Source organism: Puma concolor, chromosome C1, assembly GCF_028749965.1.
Source record: "Puma concolor isolate L17-30 chromosome C1, mPumCon1.1.hap2, whole genome shotgun sequence".
Taxonomy (NCBI): Eukaryota; Metazoa; Chordata; class Mammalia; order Carnivora; family Felidae; genus Puma; species Puma concolor.
Window position 1 is genome coordinate 93,204,719 of NC_141674.1, and position 16,796 is coordinate 93,221,514.

At 39.0% G+C, this 16,796-nt stretch overlaps 1 protein-coding gene across 3 annotated transcripts in view; it reads left to right on the top strand.

Annotated features, from left to right (window-relative positions):
• Nucleotides 1-2,640: 2,640 nt before the first annotated feature.
• STXBP3 (syntaxin binding protein 3) overlaps nucleotides 2,641-16,796 on the top strand; it is a 63,175-nt gene continuing 49,019 nt past the window's right edge. For all 3 annotated transcript variants that reach the window (XR_015254946.1, XM_025933462.2, XM_086717732.1), the window contains exon 1: nucleotides 2,641-2,796. Coding sequence is in view for 2 of the 3 variants with exons in the window: in XM_025933462.2 (XP_025789247.1) it covers nucleotides 2,748-2,796 (49 nt within the window). In the remaining variant the exon portion in view is untranslated. The remainder of the gene's footprint in view (nucleotides 2,797-16,796) is intronic.

The window sequence follows — 16,796 nt, forward strand, 5'->3', positions numbered from 1 at the left end:
GAGAGAGAGAATCCCAAGAAGGCTCTGCACTGACAGCCTAGATACGGGACTCAAACTCATGAACCATGAGATCATGACCTGAGCAGATATTGGACACTTAACTGACTGAGCCACCCAGGCGCCCCATCATCTATTTTAACTAGGCATCTGAGGCTGAGGTGCTTCAGTCAGAATTCCACAGAAGACAATGGGGTCCACACTGGTGAACATAAAACCAAAACATGGATGTGGCACATATCATGTGCTTCTAGGTGCTTTCCACATACTCATTTCATTCTCAGAACAACTCTATGAGCTAGATAATATTCTTTCATACAGATAAGGAAAATGAGACTCAGAAAGATCAAGTAACTCACTCATGTTTACATAGCTAACCAGTTGAAACACAAATTCTCAGGGCACCAAGTAAAAGTCCATGATTTTTTTTTCATGATATTTTTATGGAGAGTATTTCTCTGGATTATCATGATTAAGTCATCAGTTATTGATAAAGAAGACCTGAGAATAAGATGTTGGGTGAGTGATCCACTCTAATTCAGCCCTTGGTTATTCTGGCTGTTTTTCTGCTTTTTGGGTTCTGGTGGTTTTTTTGTTTTGTTTTGTTTTTTTCCTGCAAAGCAAATTTTTTGCCTCTGATCAGTGTTGTTGGATTTTATCTGTAATTCTGCCATGTCATGTTCAGGGAATTCAAATTCCCTGTTCAATTTGTTTAGGCAAATAAAGTAAAGGAGACTAGAGATATAGCTCAGGGAGGTTATGTGAAATTAAGGCAGCAAGGGAGGGTACGCAATACGGTACAATAGAAAGGGCAATAGTCTTGGAGCTGTCCTGAGGTCTTGCATGATTTATTTAACTTCTGAATCTCAGTTTTCACATCTGTAAAATGGCAATAAGTATTTCATCTTGTTGGGCTGTTGTGAGGTTTTAGATATTATACTCATAGTTAACACATAAATGCAATCACACTGCTACTGAGAGGCAGAGCCAGGATTTATAGGTTGTGGACCCATGTCTTTGTGCAGCTAAGGACCACATTTGTTCTCCTATAACACACTCCCACCTTGGAATCTTCAGGGGCATGAACCACAGCTGTACTCCATGTGGTCCGAGGCAAACTTCCAGCCCCAAAGGGCTGTACTGTTTCATTCTCTGACACTGGGTCATTCTCCTCAAGGTAGGAGATGGAGGAATTTTACCCCCTCACTCCTCTGTCTTGGTTTGACTGTCTAGGGCAAGGAGCTCCATTTTAGAAGGATGAGTCGGCAATGTCATGTCTTTCTCTGATGGCTTGGGGCTCTATCCTGCCATACTAAGCAGAACCTGATTTTAAATTGAAAAGGGAGAGGAAAATAATGCGTTCATTTGTTTAAAATTCTGAGCAGCTGAGTTCATTTAAAGTAGGTTTAAAAGGCCAGAGCTCCAGCTTCCATTCCCATATAAGCCATGAATGGAAAAACCATTCATGCCACATGTTGTGCTTGAACCTATTTTATGGCTGCTTTTATTCATCATTCTCTTTCTCTCCTAAAGAGCAAGTACTGCAGCTTGTTCCACAGACTACTTTATTGCTTTCTGTGTAGCTTATGCCTTATCCTAGTTCCCACTATACCACAAGCTGAGCATCCTTGGGAAGTTATTTCACTATCAGTTTCTTTATCTTTAAGGGTTATAATCCACTTACCATAATACCTTGTATGTAGTAAGCACTCAGTAAATATTAGCCATTATCATTAAGAGTATATTTCCACTTTCCTATGTGACCAACTTGAATTAAGACCATTGATTCTTTGCAAATCTATGGGAAAGTCTACTTTCTGACCGTGTAAATGATGGTTAGTGACAGATGGGGCTCTCAGCAACTAAACTGATTTCATTCATGATTGATTACTGTGATTTCACCTCAAAAGCACCATCTCAGGAAATAACTGCTTAAACTTGTTAAGTCTAAGCTCAAATCACCTCTTTTGTGAATCCCTTTTTAACAATAACCCCTTCTTTTAAATCCTAAAGCATTGATGTCCTCTCTCACACAATTTTGCACATGAATTTATGCTTGTTGAGTAAATAATTACTGTTTTATTGGTTCATTTACGTATATTATCATCATGAAGGCATTCGCTTTTTCAACCAACTTTTGACTATCTTCAGCATACCAGGAATTGAGTTCTCCAATGAGATTTATAATTCTTCAGAAGTGGGTCTCTCACTTCTTTGAGTTTCCTGAAAGTCCTGCATAGGTCGGGGCACACTGGAGGGAACCTCAAGAGTTCTACACAATTACTATGTCCTTGAAAAATGAATACAATAGACTTTAATGGGTAAATTTTCTATTCAGTAGTTGAGGGGGCTGCTGAGTGGAGTCTATTATGAACGGCTTCGCCAGGTGAAGAGTTCTTTTGCAAAGCGAAAGAATGACCCATTCCTTTTTCAAATACCATCTGCGTGCATTCGGAATTTTTTATATCAGGTTAACTCGTAACACACAGGCACGACTTCGCTTTTTGACGTCACGGGTCCTTGAACTTCGGCTGACAGAGAGTCCCGCTAGGGGGCGCACGACTGCCCACACAGATTCCACCCGCACTGCGCAGCCTCCGTCCAGGCGTGGGCGGGAATCCCCTGGCGGTAGCGCGTGACGTTACCGGAGGGCGCGGTCCGTGAGTGGGGGCGGGGCCACTCCGAGCTTCTTTCTCCTAAAGTAGGTTGCCAGCGGGAGGCGGCGGCTGCTCCTCCGCAGTGTTGGGAAGATGGCGCCGCCGGTGACGGAGCGGGGGCTGAAGAGCGTGGTGTGGCAGAGTGAGTGCGGTGGGGCAGGGGCTGAGAGAGGGAAGGCCAGGAGGCCGCCGCGTCGTGCCTTGCTATCCTGCCCCAGACCAACAGTCTCTTGGGAAGCCGCCGCGGGCACTTGTTGCTTTGGGACCCAGGTCCTTGTTAGGACTTTTTCGTGCTCGCCTTCCTAACCCTATTTCCTGCTAGCCTCAGGGATGGGCAGGGTGCGGGAGCGTGTGGCCTTCTAGCTGTCGTCTGGCACCCCGTCGCCTCGGCCCGGCTCTGGCCCCGAGGCCCCGCCCTGGGTGAGCGGCCCCCAGCCCGGATTTTTCTCCCTCGGCCCTTGTGACTATCCTCGGCGTTGCTCTCGACGCTCCTTGGTTCCCCCCCGGGAGCCCCACCAGTCGGTGATGTCTCTGCACCCAGTACGGTCTGGGCACTGTGTTTCTGTAACCCGCTCCTCCCCTTCTCCTCACACTTGTTTCCAAAGACTGCTTGCTATGTTTCTTCATTTTAGTACCAAGCAGGGTTCTGGAACTACACTTTTCAATGTCTTCTAATAGAAGAAAAAAACAAAACAAAAACAAAAACAAACGCTGACTGTTGAACAGATCCTTCTTCCTGTGTTTCTAGAGGAGCTCACTTTTCTAAAGAGTTCATGAGAAGGAGCCATTTGGATGATTAAATCTCAGGGCAAAAGCTGCACCTTCACATCTCTGTCTATACTCTGAGGGCCACTCACTGCTGTTAGGGCTGTACTACTGCTTGTTGGTTGATATTCTGCTCTTCTGCCATGTCACTTACGACTTTCATAAAAATCGCTCCAAACTTAGGTCAGCTAGGTTAGAGAAGGAATGAAACCACCAAACCGGAAGAACCATCATTGTTTGGCAGCTGGGTTGAAAGTAATTATGGTCTAGTAGTGGAAAGGGAGTGACATCTAATTAGTATCTCTGACTCCGGCTTGTTGAGCAAAGGAAGAAGTGACTGAGTCAACAAAATTTTGGGAGATACAGTTCCTCGTGCAAGATTAGAACTCCACATCAGTAACTGTCATAGTGCTGAACGTACTAGAACGAGTGTATAAATAAAAGGGGGGAAAAGGTTATGAGACTTCTTTTTAAAAATTTGATAATTATAAGGTTGGCATTCTGTTCTTTAAGGTTTGCATGGGTGAGTTTTAAGATTTGGTAAGATTTTTATTTGTTACATATATATGTTTATTTTTGAAAGAGAGAAAAAGTGCAAGCAGGGGAGGGGCAGAGAGAGACACAGAACCCCAAGTAGGCTCTAGGCTCTGAGCTGTCAGCACAGAGCCCCACGCAAGGATGGAACCCATGAACCCTGAAATCGGGACGTGAGCCAAAGTTGGACACTTAACTGAGCCACCCAGGTGCCCTGTAAGATTTGGTAATATTTTTGAATCACAGTCGTACTTAAAGTACATTTCTTTGAAAATGGGTAGTGAATTGCATTGTGTAAATAGTTTGCAAGATGTACATGGTCCTTAACATAAGTATTTATGAGGAAAAAAAAGGTTAATGATAGTAACATCAGTTTTGATAGCATGGAAACTGGGCAAGAGGGAGATTTTAGAGATAAGAAAATTTCCATCTAGCGCTATTAACTTGAAGCAGCACCAGGATGTCAGATGGAGTGTAAGATAAGACAGAAGAGTGAAGGGAAGGAAAGCAATGTTGAGGTTAAAAAATAGTTCTTTGAATCTTTGTATAAATAGAAACATGAGCAAAACACAAGATGACATTCATTCAGCATTTAGGGAGTAGAAAGAGAGAAAGAAGGGGGACTGTGAGTTCTGTTAGCAAAAGATGACAGAGTCTGTAAGAAATGATGAAGGAATATCCTAAGAGGCAGGAGAAGCATACATTTGACTGGGGAAAGGTTTTGCTAGGTTGAAGATAGTACAGTTGAGTCGTGGTAGAAAGATAAATTACTTAATCTTCAGTTTACCTAAAATGTAGGGACAAGGAAACTAATATTTCTTGAACATTTATTCTGTGCCAGGCATTATTCTTTACATCTTTTAAAACTTGATAAGAATTATTATCTTTATTTCATAGACATTAAAACTGATACATCTGTTATCATAGCTGTATTCATCATAATAGCCAAAAAATCAAACAACCCAAATATCCACAGATTGATGAATAGGTAAATAACAAGTGGTATATCCCAAAAATGGAATATCAGGCAATAAAAAGGAATGAAGTACTGATACATGCTACAGTATTGATGAACCTTGAAAAAGTTGTGCCACATGAAATAAGCCATTCACAAATAACCACTGTGTGAGTCCATTTACATTAAATATCCAGAATTGACAATATATAGAGACAGAAAGTAGATGAGGAGTTGGGTATGTTGGAAGGTGTAGGGGGTGGGGAGATTCAGGGATAATGGCTAAGGAGATGGTTTCCTTTTGGACGAGTGAAAATATTCTAAGTTGATTATTATGATAGATACACAACTCTGAATATACTGAAAACCATTTATTTAATTGTACGCTTTGGGTTAATTATATGCTATGCAAATTATATCTTAATAAAGCTATTTTTTAGAAAACTGATAGAGGTATTAAATATAGACTTAGTATTCCACACCCAGATCTTTCTTCTTTTTTTTTCCCCACACCTAGATCTTTCTGACTGCAGAGTTAACATGTCATGTGTCTATGACTTTCTGTAATGTTTAAACCTTAGTTCAGAGCCTGATGCCCACTTTGTTGAAGTAACCTCCTAACTAAGCCTCCAAGCACCTATTCTTTCTCACTCCAGTCTATCTGGCCAGTCGCTGCCAGAATAATTTTCCTGTAACAGTGCTGTGCTGAGACCATGCTCAACTGTTTGAAGACCTGCAGAGAGAGACCCCTCCAGTTGTGTAGAGATAATTTCAGATGCTTAGACTGCTTTTGAAGACTTACAACCTGACAGTAACCTACCTTGTTATCTACCTTTCCCTTGTGTGATCTTGATGTTCAACTAGTCACTCTTACTGAAATCTTCTGCCTCTACATCTGTATGCCAATTCCTGTCTAGAATGCTCGCCTTATGCCTGTTCTTCACCTATCCAAACTCTAGCTAGCCTTCAAGTTTTGGCTTAAATGGGGCTACTATCACCATAGTGACTTCTTATTTTAACCCAGCCTCTTATATTTCTGTAGCATTTGATTTATCCTTCCAAAATGGCACTTCTCACTACTGCCTAATGTGAGCATCTTGATAAGCTTCCTAAAGGTGGGTCCACCCGTTTTTCTTCTAGAGCTTTAAATTTGGAACAGGCCCTAGAAAAATGGAAATGTTTGTTAAAAGTAAACAGTAGATCAGCTTTATAATTTTCTCCATTTTTTGCTACCTAAAGTCCCCATTTACTCAATAAATATTACTGAATTCCTGTGGAAATACAGCAATAGAAGGCAGACAAGTTCCCAGCCTTCTTGAAGCTTGCATTCAAGTGGAAAATAATAGAAAATAAATCTGTAAACAAAGAATAAACATTATTTCAGTTTGTGATATATATAGAGAGAGGGGGCTACTTTGGATAGATGGATCAGGAAAGGTTTTCTCTGAGTAGGTGATATTTGAGCTGAGACCTAAAACCTGAGAAGGGATCAGCCTTTAGGGACTATCTCAAAACACTTAAAAAAAAAAAAAAAGAGCTTTAATATTTTGAGTGCAGAGGCTATATTTATTTACAAAACGAATTTCCATACTTAAAATCAGTGAAGTTTCTAGTGCTCGATATTGCTCCCTTACCACTTTTTACTACAGGAAAGTGGTAGCAAAAATATCACTGATAAAAGGGTTTAAATAAAAATTTGATGAAGTTTATTTAAAAAATAACGAGTAATTAAATCAACTACAAAGCAAGCTCAAGCCACCTGTGGCATTTTTCCCCCCTTAGTGCAGTCTTTTTTCCCCCTTATATATAAACAATAGTCTAGTGTCTGTGATTCATACCACATATTTGACAAATGTTAAGAGAAAATTAACCCAGAAAAATTACAAGTAAAAGTAATCAGAATGTATTTAAGCCAGTTCTTTACATGTTTCCCCTTTTTCCCCTTTTTTCACATTTTCTTTTAGTCCTTGTATAGCTACAGGTATATTTTTTTATTTGTCATTCTGTGATTTCCTTTTTAAAAATATCTAATGTTGACATGGCATTTTCCATGCCATTTCATAGTCTTTGTAATGATCATTTTTAAGTACTTAAAAAAATTTTTTTAAGTTTATTTATTTTGAGAGAGCAAGTGGGGTAGGGGCATAGAGAGAGGGGAGAGAGAGAATTTCAAGCAGGCTCTATCAAGCAGAGCTTGATGCGGGGCTTTAACTCATGAACTGTGAGATCATGATGAGCTGAAATCAAGAGTTGGACGCTTAACTGACTGAGTTACCAGGTCCCCCTTAAGTGTTTTTAAATACCTGACTTGGCAAAGAAATTTAGATAGCAGAAAAGATTACACAGCCTCCCTTTTCTGACACAACTACTCTTAGGTTTCTTACAAATTCTTCTAAAGTTTTCTATGCAAATATAAGCATGTGTAAAGCATTTTTGTTTTAATTATTTTAGTTTTATGTGTTTTTTTCATTCTGGTCACTTCTTTAAGTTTATCTTGTTGAGCAGAATTGTATACTTTAATTTTTGGATTTTTCCAGTCCCACATAGTTATTTAAATCAGTATTGAGTATCTACTCTTTGCTGTACACTATTTCAGGTGCATATCCCTTGACTTCCTGCAATTCATAGTTCAGTGAGAGGAGATGGTACACAAGTACTAACTAAGTACTATATTAGCATTGTGGAAAGGGAGAGGAGAAGAAAAAGAAATTATTTCCTCTGTGGGAGTGGATCAGGGAAGATTCCCAAGAGGAAGTGCCATTGGAAGGTGGTAAGATTTTGGCAGACATAGGGAAATTTGAGCCAAATTTGGCCCAAAGAGGAAAAATTGCATGAGTTTTTTGGAAGAGGAAATAGTTCCTTTTGAGTATAGGGTATTTGTTGCAAGGAATAGGGTGATGAAGACTAAAAGGTAGGTTGGAGCTAAATAGAGTAGACATTAGGCAGTGGGGAGCCAATAAAAAGGAAAGGTTTTTTTTTTTTTTCTTTCAAATATCAGTCACTACCATTTTTGAGATTCTGTTGAAACAGTGCTGAAAGGAAGTCATTTTCTTGTTTCTGTTTTGAAGGGAAATGACTCTAAGATTTCATTAAGTGTAATGGTAAAATGCACTACTGCTAAGCGTACAGCTGGATGAATTTTTATCCATGTTAACTACCACCTAGATCAAGTTACAGAACGTTTTCAAGTACTCCATAATCCTTCCCTCTCCTCTAAAAATCCTACATTTTTAGATAGTCTAAAATAGTCTAAATAGTCTAATAGTCTAAATCCTACCCTCTCCTCCAGAGTAACTACTCTTCTGACTCATACTGTCATTATGAATAATTTTCTAACAGTGGCTTTTTATTTTACACTTTTATGTTTATGAGAGAAACCCTCTAAACCTTACATTGTTATTTTCTTTACATAAGTAAATACAGAATTTACTAACCCCCTACCAAGAAATATTAGCTCTTTAATGTTTGTCTTTGTATACATTTTAGTAGGTCTTCTATTAGTTCTCAGTTTTCATATGTTCTACTTTAATACAATTTTTATTTTTATTTTTATTTATTTTTATTTTTTCATACAATTTTTAGTGTACCTTGATAGCCCTAAGTGGTCTTTTTCATGCACAATTCAATTTGTTTTTATTAAGCTGACTAATAATGAGTATTGCATTTGTCTTTGCCCCAGGCCTCTGGCTTTACCTTTATAAAGATTCTTACCTGTTCACTAAATAACTTGGGCCACAGGCCTGCAGAATCTGTTGGAATCATAATTAGGAATTTAATAATATATTTTGGTTTTCTGAGAATGTAAACTCTTTGTAGCCTACAAGTCTGCTTTTGATTTTTGGCTTTTTGATTTTTCATTATGCATTACTTATAAAAGCTGGTTTATTATTTCTCCTCATTGGACTAATAGTTGGAAGACTTGATTTCCACTCCAGATTGTACTTCACTTTCCTAGCCTAAACAGTGAAGAGTTTGAATTACATGTTCTCTAAGTCTTTTTCAACTTGAATTCTTCATGATTCCATTTTTTAGATCTTCATTTTGTTATATTTTCTTTATTTCCACGTAGATTCCTGATAGTTTTCACTTATGCCATGGTTTTCTTTTATGCCATGGTTGTTTTGTTTAGGTCATAAATATTTAATATTAGGTTTTCATTGTTTAATGACATTTTACAAATTTTTGTCTTAAGGTATTCTGACATCTACTTAGCATGATTCTTTGCTCCTTATTTATTTACTTAGGCATGATCTTAATCCAACTTTAGCAAGTTAAAATGAATTCCATATGTATTAAAGATCTAAAATGTAAAATAAAACAATAAAATGGGGAGAAAATATAGAGTAACATGGGTTACACTTTTAAAAAAATTGATAACCCAAATCCCATAAAAAATTTGTTAAATAATAATTATAAATTCCTATATGGTAGAAGACACCATTAACAAAAAAATCAAGAGCTAAACTCTAGATTCAAAGAAAATACTGACCACACATAGAAGAGAAAGGGTCAATCTGTAGAGAGTATCTGCGCATTGATAAAGAGAAGATAATGACGCAATAGAAAAATATAGGATGTGAACAGGTGACTTGCAGATTAGGACATTCAGTTGATTGTTTTTGAGTGGAAATGCAAATAAAGACCAGTTCCTCTTTTTAACCCATCAGACTGACATGCTATCGTTGGGAAGTTTGCTGGTGGGAATGTGAATTGTTAAAAACTTTTGACAAAGCATTTGGCAATGTATAGTAACACGACAGACGCATCTTTTGATGCCAGCATTCCCACTTATGGGAACCTTTGCTTCAGAAATAAAAGTCTGGGCACTTGGGTGGCTCAGTTGTTTGAGACTAGATTTCAGCTCAGGTCATAATCCCAGGGTCATAGGATCGAGCCGCAAGTTGGGCTCTACACTGACCAACGCTGTGCATGGAACCTGTTTGGGATTCTCCCTCTCCCTCTCTCCCCCTCTCCTTCCTCTGCCCCTCCCCGTGCTCTCTCTCTCTAAAATGAAGAAATAAAAGTATTGATAATAAAGATACATGTATAAAGATCTTCACTGCAACATTATAGTGGCAAAAACGGAAACAGGATGACTGCCTCTCATAGAGGAGAATAGTTGAATAAATAATGGTGTGCCTGCACTAAGAAATATTATGTAGCTATTAAAAAGAATTATTTAAATCTATATGTTTATATGCTGTATAAAGGGTATCCATGATGTATATTTATTGAAAAAAGCAAGTGATAGAGTAGTGTATATATGTTGATTATCATTGTTGTAATAATTTGATTATTAGAAAAAACTCAGATGTTAGAAGCAGGGGTGCACTTGGGTGATAAATTGGAGTGGGTGGCAGAGACTGGTACTGTTATGGTGTTGGTCCAAGGAAGAAGGCCAAAATGTGGCAAAGGAGGTAGAAGATGGCTGAGAGTATGAGAGCAGTTCTGGAGAAAGAATAAATAGGATTTAAGCTGGGGGAGAGTCATCCTAGACTCGGATTCAGGTCTAGGAGACTAGGTAGTAGCATCTTTATTGATAAAGGGAAAGAGAAGGAACAGTTTTGGAGAGAAAAAATAGTTTAGGTTTAAAATACAGTGAGTGTAAGTGCAAGTTGAGGTATCTAGAAAGCAGATGGAGATACATAGGTATAAATTACAGAAAAGGGAGCTGAATTTGACATCTGGATTTAGATAAGGAAGACCAGATAAAGAGAAAAGGGTACCTTTTCCAGGTCCCTGTTGAGATTGTCTTTAGTACTAGTATTTTTTTCCCCTCTTATTTCCTAATTTATGATTTAAACATCGCTAGGCATTTTTGTTTCCTAAAAAACTGTTATTTACAGATGATTTACTATTTTCCAGACAAATCCGTTTCTCTTACAATGTTACCATGTTTATTAATACTTTCTCTGTGGTTTAAGATAGTTGTGCAAGCATACTTTTTGCATTGCTGATGCTGCACAAAACTTGGTTAGCTCTGTTCTCATTTTTCTCTTCCATGTTTTAATTTCCTCTTTGGCATTAGTTTTTTGTTTTTTTTGTAATGTTTGTTTATTTTTGAGACAGAGAGAGACAGAGCATGAGCGGAGGAGGGGGAGAGAGAGAGAGGGAGACACAGAATCCGAGGCAGGCTCCAGGCTCTGAGCTGTCAGCACAGAGCCCGATGCAGGGCTCAAACTCACGAGCTGTGAGATCATGACCTGAGCCAGAGTCAGACGCCCAACTTACTGAGCCACCCCGGCGTCCCATCTTTGGCATTAGTTTTAAACACATTTCCTTTTGCATTTAGGAGAAACAGGATGAGCAAAGAGAGTAGTTGTATCTATTAGTTGTATCTATTAGATACTACTAAGATAATAGTAGTATCTATTAATAGATAATTATTTGGATATCATTTGGACTGGTGGAAGATCAACTAAGAGAGTAGGCAGAAGCCACTTGGTACAGGAGGTTGAATAGTAAAATCTAGATTTTACTCTGAGGCAAGAGTGAGCATTTGAGGGAATTTAGGTGGGCGTTGATTAAGAAATTTGTGCTTCAGGAAGATCACTGACAGCAATGTGGAAAATGGATTGAACAGGCAAAAGGATTGGAGGTAGAAAGCAGGAAATCCAGGGGCACCTGAGTGGCTCAGTTGGTTAAGCATCTGACTCTTGATTTTGGCTCAGGTCATGATCTCGTGGTTCATGAGTTTGAGCCCCGCATTGGGCTCTGCACTGACAGTGTGGAGCCTGCTTGGGATTCTCAATCTCTCTCTCTCTCTCCCCCTCTCCTTCTCTCCCTCTCTCTGTCCCTACCCTGCTCATGAGCTCCTTCTCTGTCTCTCCCTCCCTCCCTCCTTCCCTCCCTCCCTCCCTCCTTCCCTCCCTCCCTCCCTCTCTCTCTCAAAATTAAATAAATAAACTTAAAAAAAATTAAAAGCAGGAAATCCGGATAGGAGGCTATTATTTTTTTTTTATTTATATATGAAATTTATTGTCAAATTGGTTTCCATACAACACCCAGTGCTCATCCCAAAAGGTGCCCTCCTCAATACCCATCACCCACCCTCTCCTCCCTCCCACCCCCATCAACCCTCAGGTAGCTCTCAGTTCTCAACAGTCTCTTATGCTTTGGCTCTCTCCCACTCTAACCTCTTTTTTTTTTTTTTTTTCCTTCCCCTCCCCCATGGGTTCCTGTTAAGTTTCTCAGGATCCACATAAGAGTGAAACCATATGGTATCTGTCTTTCTCTGTATGGCTTATTTCACTTAGCATCACACTCTCCAGTTCCATCCACGTTGCTACAAAAGGCCATATTTCATTTTTTCTCATTGCCACGTAGTATTCCATAGTGTATATAAACCACAATTTCTTTATCCATTCATCAGTTGATGGACATTTAGGCTCTTTCCATAATTTGGCTATTGTTGAGAGTGCTGCTGTGAACATTGGGGTACAAGTGCCCCTATGCATCAGTACTCCTGTGTCCCTTGGATAAATTCCTAGCAGTGCTATTGCTGGGTCATAGGGTAGGTCTATTTTTAATTTTCTGAGGAACCTCCACACTGCTTTCCAGAGCGGCTGCACCAATTTGCATTCCCACCAACAGTGCAAGAGGGTTCCCGTTTCTCCACATCCTCTCCAGCATCTATAGTCTCCTGATTTGTTCATTTTGGCCACTCTGACTGGCGTGAGGTGATACCTGAGTGTGGTTTTGATTTGTATTTCCCTGATAAGGAGCGACGCTGAACATCTTTTCATGTGCCTGTTGGCCATCCGGATGTCTTCTTTAGAGAAGTGTCTATTCATGTTTTCTGCCCATTTCTTCACTGGGTTATTTGTTTTTCGGGTGTGGAGCTTGGTGAGCTCTTTATAGATTTTGGATACTAGCCCTTTGTCCAATATGTCATTTGCAAATATCTTTTCCCATTCCGTTGGTTGCCTTTTAGTTTTGTTGGTTGTTTCCTTTGCTGTGCAGAAGCTTTTTATCTTCATAAGGTTCCAGTAATTCACTTTTGCTTTTAATTCCCTTGCCTTTGGGGATGTGTCGAGTAAGAGATTGCTACGGCTGAGGTCAGAGAGGTCTTTTCCTGCTTTCTCCTCTAAGGTTTTGATGGTTTCCTGTCTCACATTCAGGTCCTTTATCCATTTTGAGTTTATTTTTGTGAATGGTGTGAGAAAGTGGTCTAGTTTCAACCTTCTGCATGTTGCTGTCCAGTTCTCCCAGCACCATTTGTTAAAGAGACTGTCTTTTTTCCATTGGATGTTCTTTCCTGCTTTGTCAAAGATGAGTTGGCCATACGTTTGTGGGTCTAGTTCTGGGGTTTCTATTCTATTCCATTGGTCTATGTGTCTGTTTTTGTGCCAATACCATGCTGTCTTGATGATGACAGCTTTGTAGTAGAGGCTAAAGTCTGGGATTGTGATGCCTCCTGCTTTGGTCTTCTTCTTCAAAATTACTTTGGCTATTCGGGGCCTTTTGTGGTTCCATATGAATTTTAGGATTGCTTGTTCTAGTTTCGAGAAGAATGCTGGTGCAATTTTGATTGGGAATGCATTGAATATGTAGATAGCTTTGGGTAGTATTGACATTTTGACAATATTTATTCTTCCAATCCATGAGCAGGGAATGTCTTTCCATTTCTTTAAATCTTCTTCAATTACCTTCATAAGCTTTCTAGAGTTTTCAGCATACAGATCCTTTACATCTTTGGTTAGATTTATTCCTAGGTATTTTATGCTTCTTGGTGCAATTGTGAATGGGATCAGTTTCTTTATTTGTCTTTCTGTTGCTTCATTGTTAGTGTATAAGAATGCAACTGATTTCTGTACATTGATTTTGTATCCTGCAACTTTGCTGAATTCATGTATCAGTTCTAGCAGACTTTTGGTGGAGTCTATCGGATTTTCCATGTATAATATCATGTCATCTGCAAAGAGCGAAAGCTTGACTTCATCTTTGCCAATTTTGATGCCTTTGATTTCCTTTTGTTGTCTGATTGCTGATGCTAGAACTTCCAGCACTATGTTAAACAACAGCGGTGAGAGTGGGCATCCCTGTCGTGTTCCTGATCTCAGGGAAAAAGCTCTCAGTTTTTCCCCGTTGAGGATGATGTTAGCTGTGGGCTTTTCATAAATGGCTTTTATGATCTTTAAGTATGTTCCTTCTATCCCGACTTTCTCAAGGGTTTTTATTAAGAAAGGGTGTTGGATTTTGTCAAAGGCCTTTTCTGCATTGATTGACAGGATCATATGGTTCTTCTCATTTTTTTTGTTAATGTGATGTATCACGTTGATTGATTTGCGAATGTTGAACCAGCCCTGCATCCCAGGAATGAATCCCACTTGATCATGGTGAATAATTCTTTTTATATGCCGTTGAATTCGATTTGCTAGTATCTTATTGAGAATTTTTGCATCCATATTCATCAGGGATATTGGCCTGTAGTTCTCTTTTTTTACTGGGTCTCTGTCTGGTTTAGGAATCAAAGTAATACTGGCTTCATAGAATGAGTCTGGAAGTTTTCCTTCCCTTTCTATTTCTTGGAATAGCTTGAGAAGGATAGGTATTATCTCTGCTTTAAACGTCTGGTAGAACTCCCCTGGGAAGCCATCTGGTCCTGGACTCTTATTTGTTGGGAGATTTTTGATAACCGATTCAATTTCTTCGCTGGTTATGGGTCTGTTCAAGCTTTCTATTTCCTCCTGATTGAGTTTTGGAAGAGTGTGGGTGTTCAGGAATTTGTCCATTTCTTCCAGGTTGTCCAATTTGTTGGCATATAATTTTTCATAGTATTCCCTGATAATTGTTTGTATCTCTGAGGGATTGGTTGTAATAATTCCATTTTCATTCATGATTTTATCTATTTAGGTCATCTCACTTTTCTTTTTGAGAAGCCTGGCTAGAGGTTTGTCAATTTTGTTTATTTTTTCAAAAAACCAACTCTTGGTTTCTTTTATCTGCTCTACAGTTTTTTTAGATTCTATATTGTTTATTTCTGCTCTGATCTTTATTATTTCTCTTCTTCTGCTGGGTTTAGGCTGCCTTTGCTGTTCTGCTTCTATTTCCTTTAGGTGTGCTGTTAGATTTTGTATTTGGGATTTTTCTTGTTTCTTGAGATAAGCCTGGATTGCAATGTATTTTCCTCTCAGGACTGCCTTCGCTGCGTCCCAAAGCGTTTGGATTGTTGTATTTTCATTTTCGTTTGTTTCCATATATTTTTTAATTTCTTCTCGAATTGCCTGGTTGACCCACTCATTCGTTAGTAGGGTGTTCTTTAACCTCCACGCTTTTGGAGGTTTTCCAGACTTTTTTCTGTGGTTGATTTCAAGCTTCATAGCATTGTGGTCTGAAAGTATGCATGGTATGATTTCAATTCTTGTAAACTTATGAAGGGCTGTTTTGTGACCCAGTATATGATCTATCTTGGAGAATGTTCCATGTGCACTCGAGAAGAAAGTATATTCTGTTACTTTGGGATGCAGAGTTCTAAATATATCTGTCAAGTCCATCTGATCCAATGTCTCATTCAGGGCCCTTGTTTCTTTATTGACCGTGTGTCTAGGTGATCTATCCATTTCTGTAAGTGGGGTGTTAAAGTCCCCTGCAATTACCACATTCTTATCAATAAGGTTGCTTATGTTTATGAGTAATTGTTTTATATATTTGGGCGCTCCGGTATTCGGCGCATAGACATTTATAATTGTTAGCTCTTCCTGATGGATAGACCCTGTTGCTATTATATAATGTCCTTCTTCATCTCTTGTTACAGCCTTTAATTTAAAGTCTAGTTTGTTTGATATAAGTATGGCTACTCCAGCTTTCTTTTGGCTTCCAGTAGCATGATAAATAGTTCTCCATCCCCTCACTCTCAATCTACAGGTGTCCTCAGGTCTAAAATGAGTCTCTTGTAGACAGCAAATAGATGGGTCTTGTTTTTTTATCCATTCTGATACCCTATGTCTTTTGGTTGGCGCATTTAATCCATTTACATTCAGTGTTATTATAGAAAGATATGGGTTTAGAGTCATTGTGATGTCTGTATGTTTTATGCTTGTAGTGATGTCTCTGGTACTTTGTCTCACAGGGTCCCCCTTAGGATCTCTTGGAGGGCTGGTTTAGTGGTGACAAATTCCTTCAGTTTTTGTTTGTTTGGGAAGACCTTTATCTCTCCTTCTATTCTAAATGACAGACTTGCTGGATAAAGGATTCTCGGCTGCATATTTTTTCTGTCTAGCACACTGAAAATCTCGTGCCAATTCTTTCTGGCCTGCCAAGTTTCAAAAGAGAGATCAGTCACGAGTCTTATAGGTCTCCCTTTATATGTGAGGGCACGTTTACCCCTTGCTGCTTTCAGAATTTTCTCTTTATCCTTGTATTTTGCCAGTTTCACTATGATATGTCGTGCAGAAGATCGATTCAAGTTACGTCTGAAGGGAGTTCTCTGTGCCTCTTGGATTTCAATGCCTTTTTCCTTCCCCAGTTCAGGGAAGTTCTCAGCTATGATTTCTTCAAGTACCCCTTCAGCACCTTTCCCTCTCTCTTCCTCCTCTGGGATACCAATTATGCGTATATTATTTCTTTTTAGTGTATCACTTAGTTCTCTAATTTTCCCCTCATACGCCTGCATTTTTTTATCTCTCTTTTTCTCAGCTTCCTCTTTTTCCATAACTTTATCTTCTAGTTCACCTATTCTCTCCTCTGCCTCTTCAATCCGAGCCGTGGTGGTTTCCATTTTGTTATGCATTTCGTTTAAAGCGTTTTTCAGCTCCTCGTGACTGTTCCTTAGTCCCTTGATCTCTGTAGCAAGAGATTCTCTGCTGTCAGCTATACTGTTTTCAAGCCCAGCGATTAGTTTTATGACTGTTATTCTAAATTCACTTTCTGTTATATTATTTAAATCC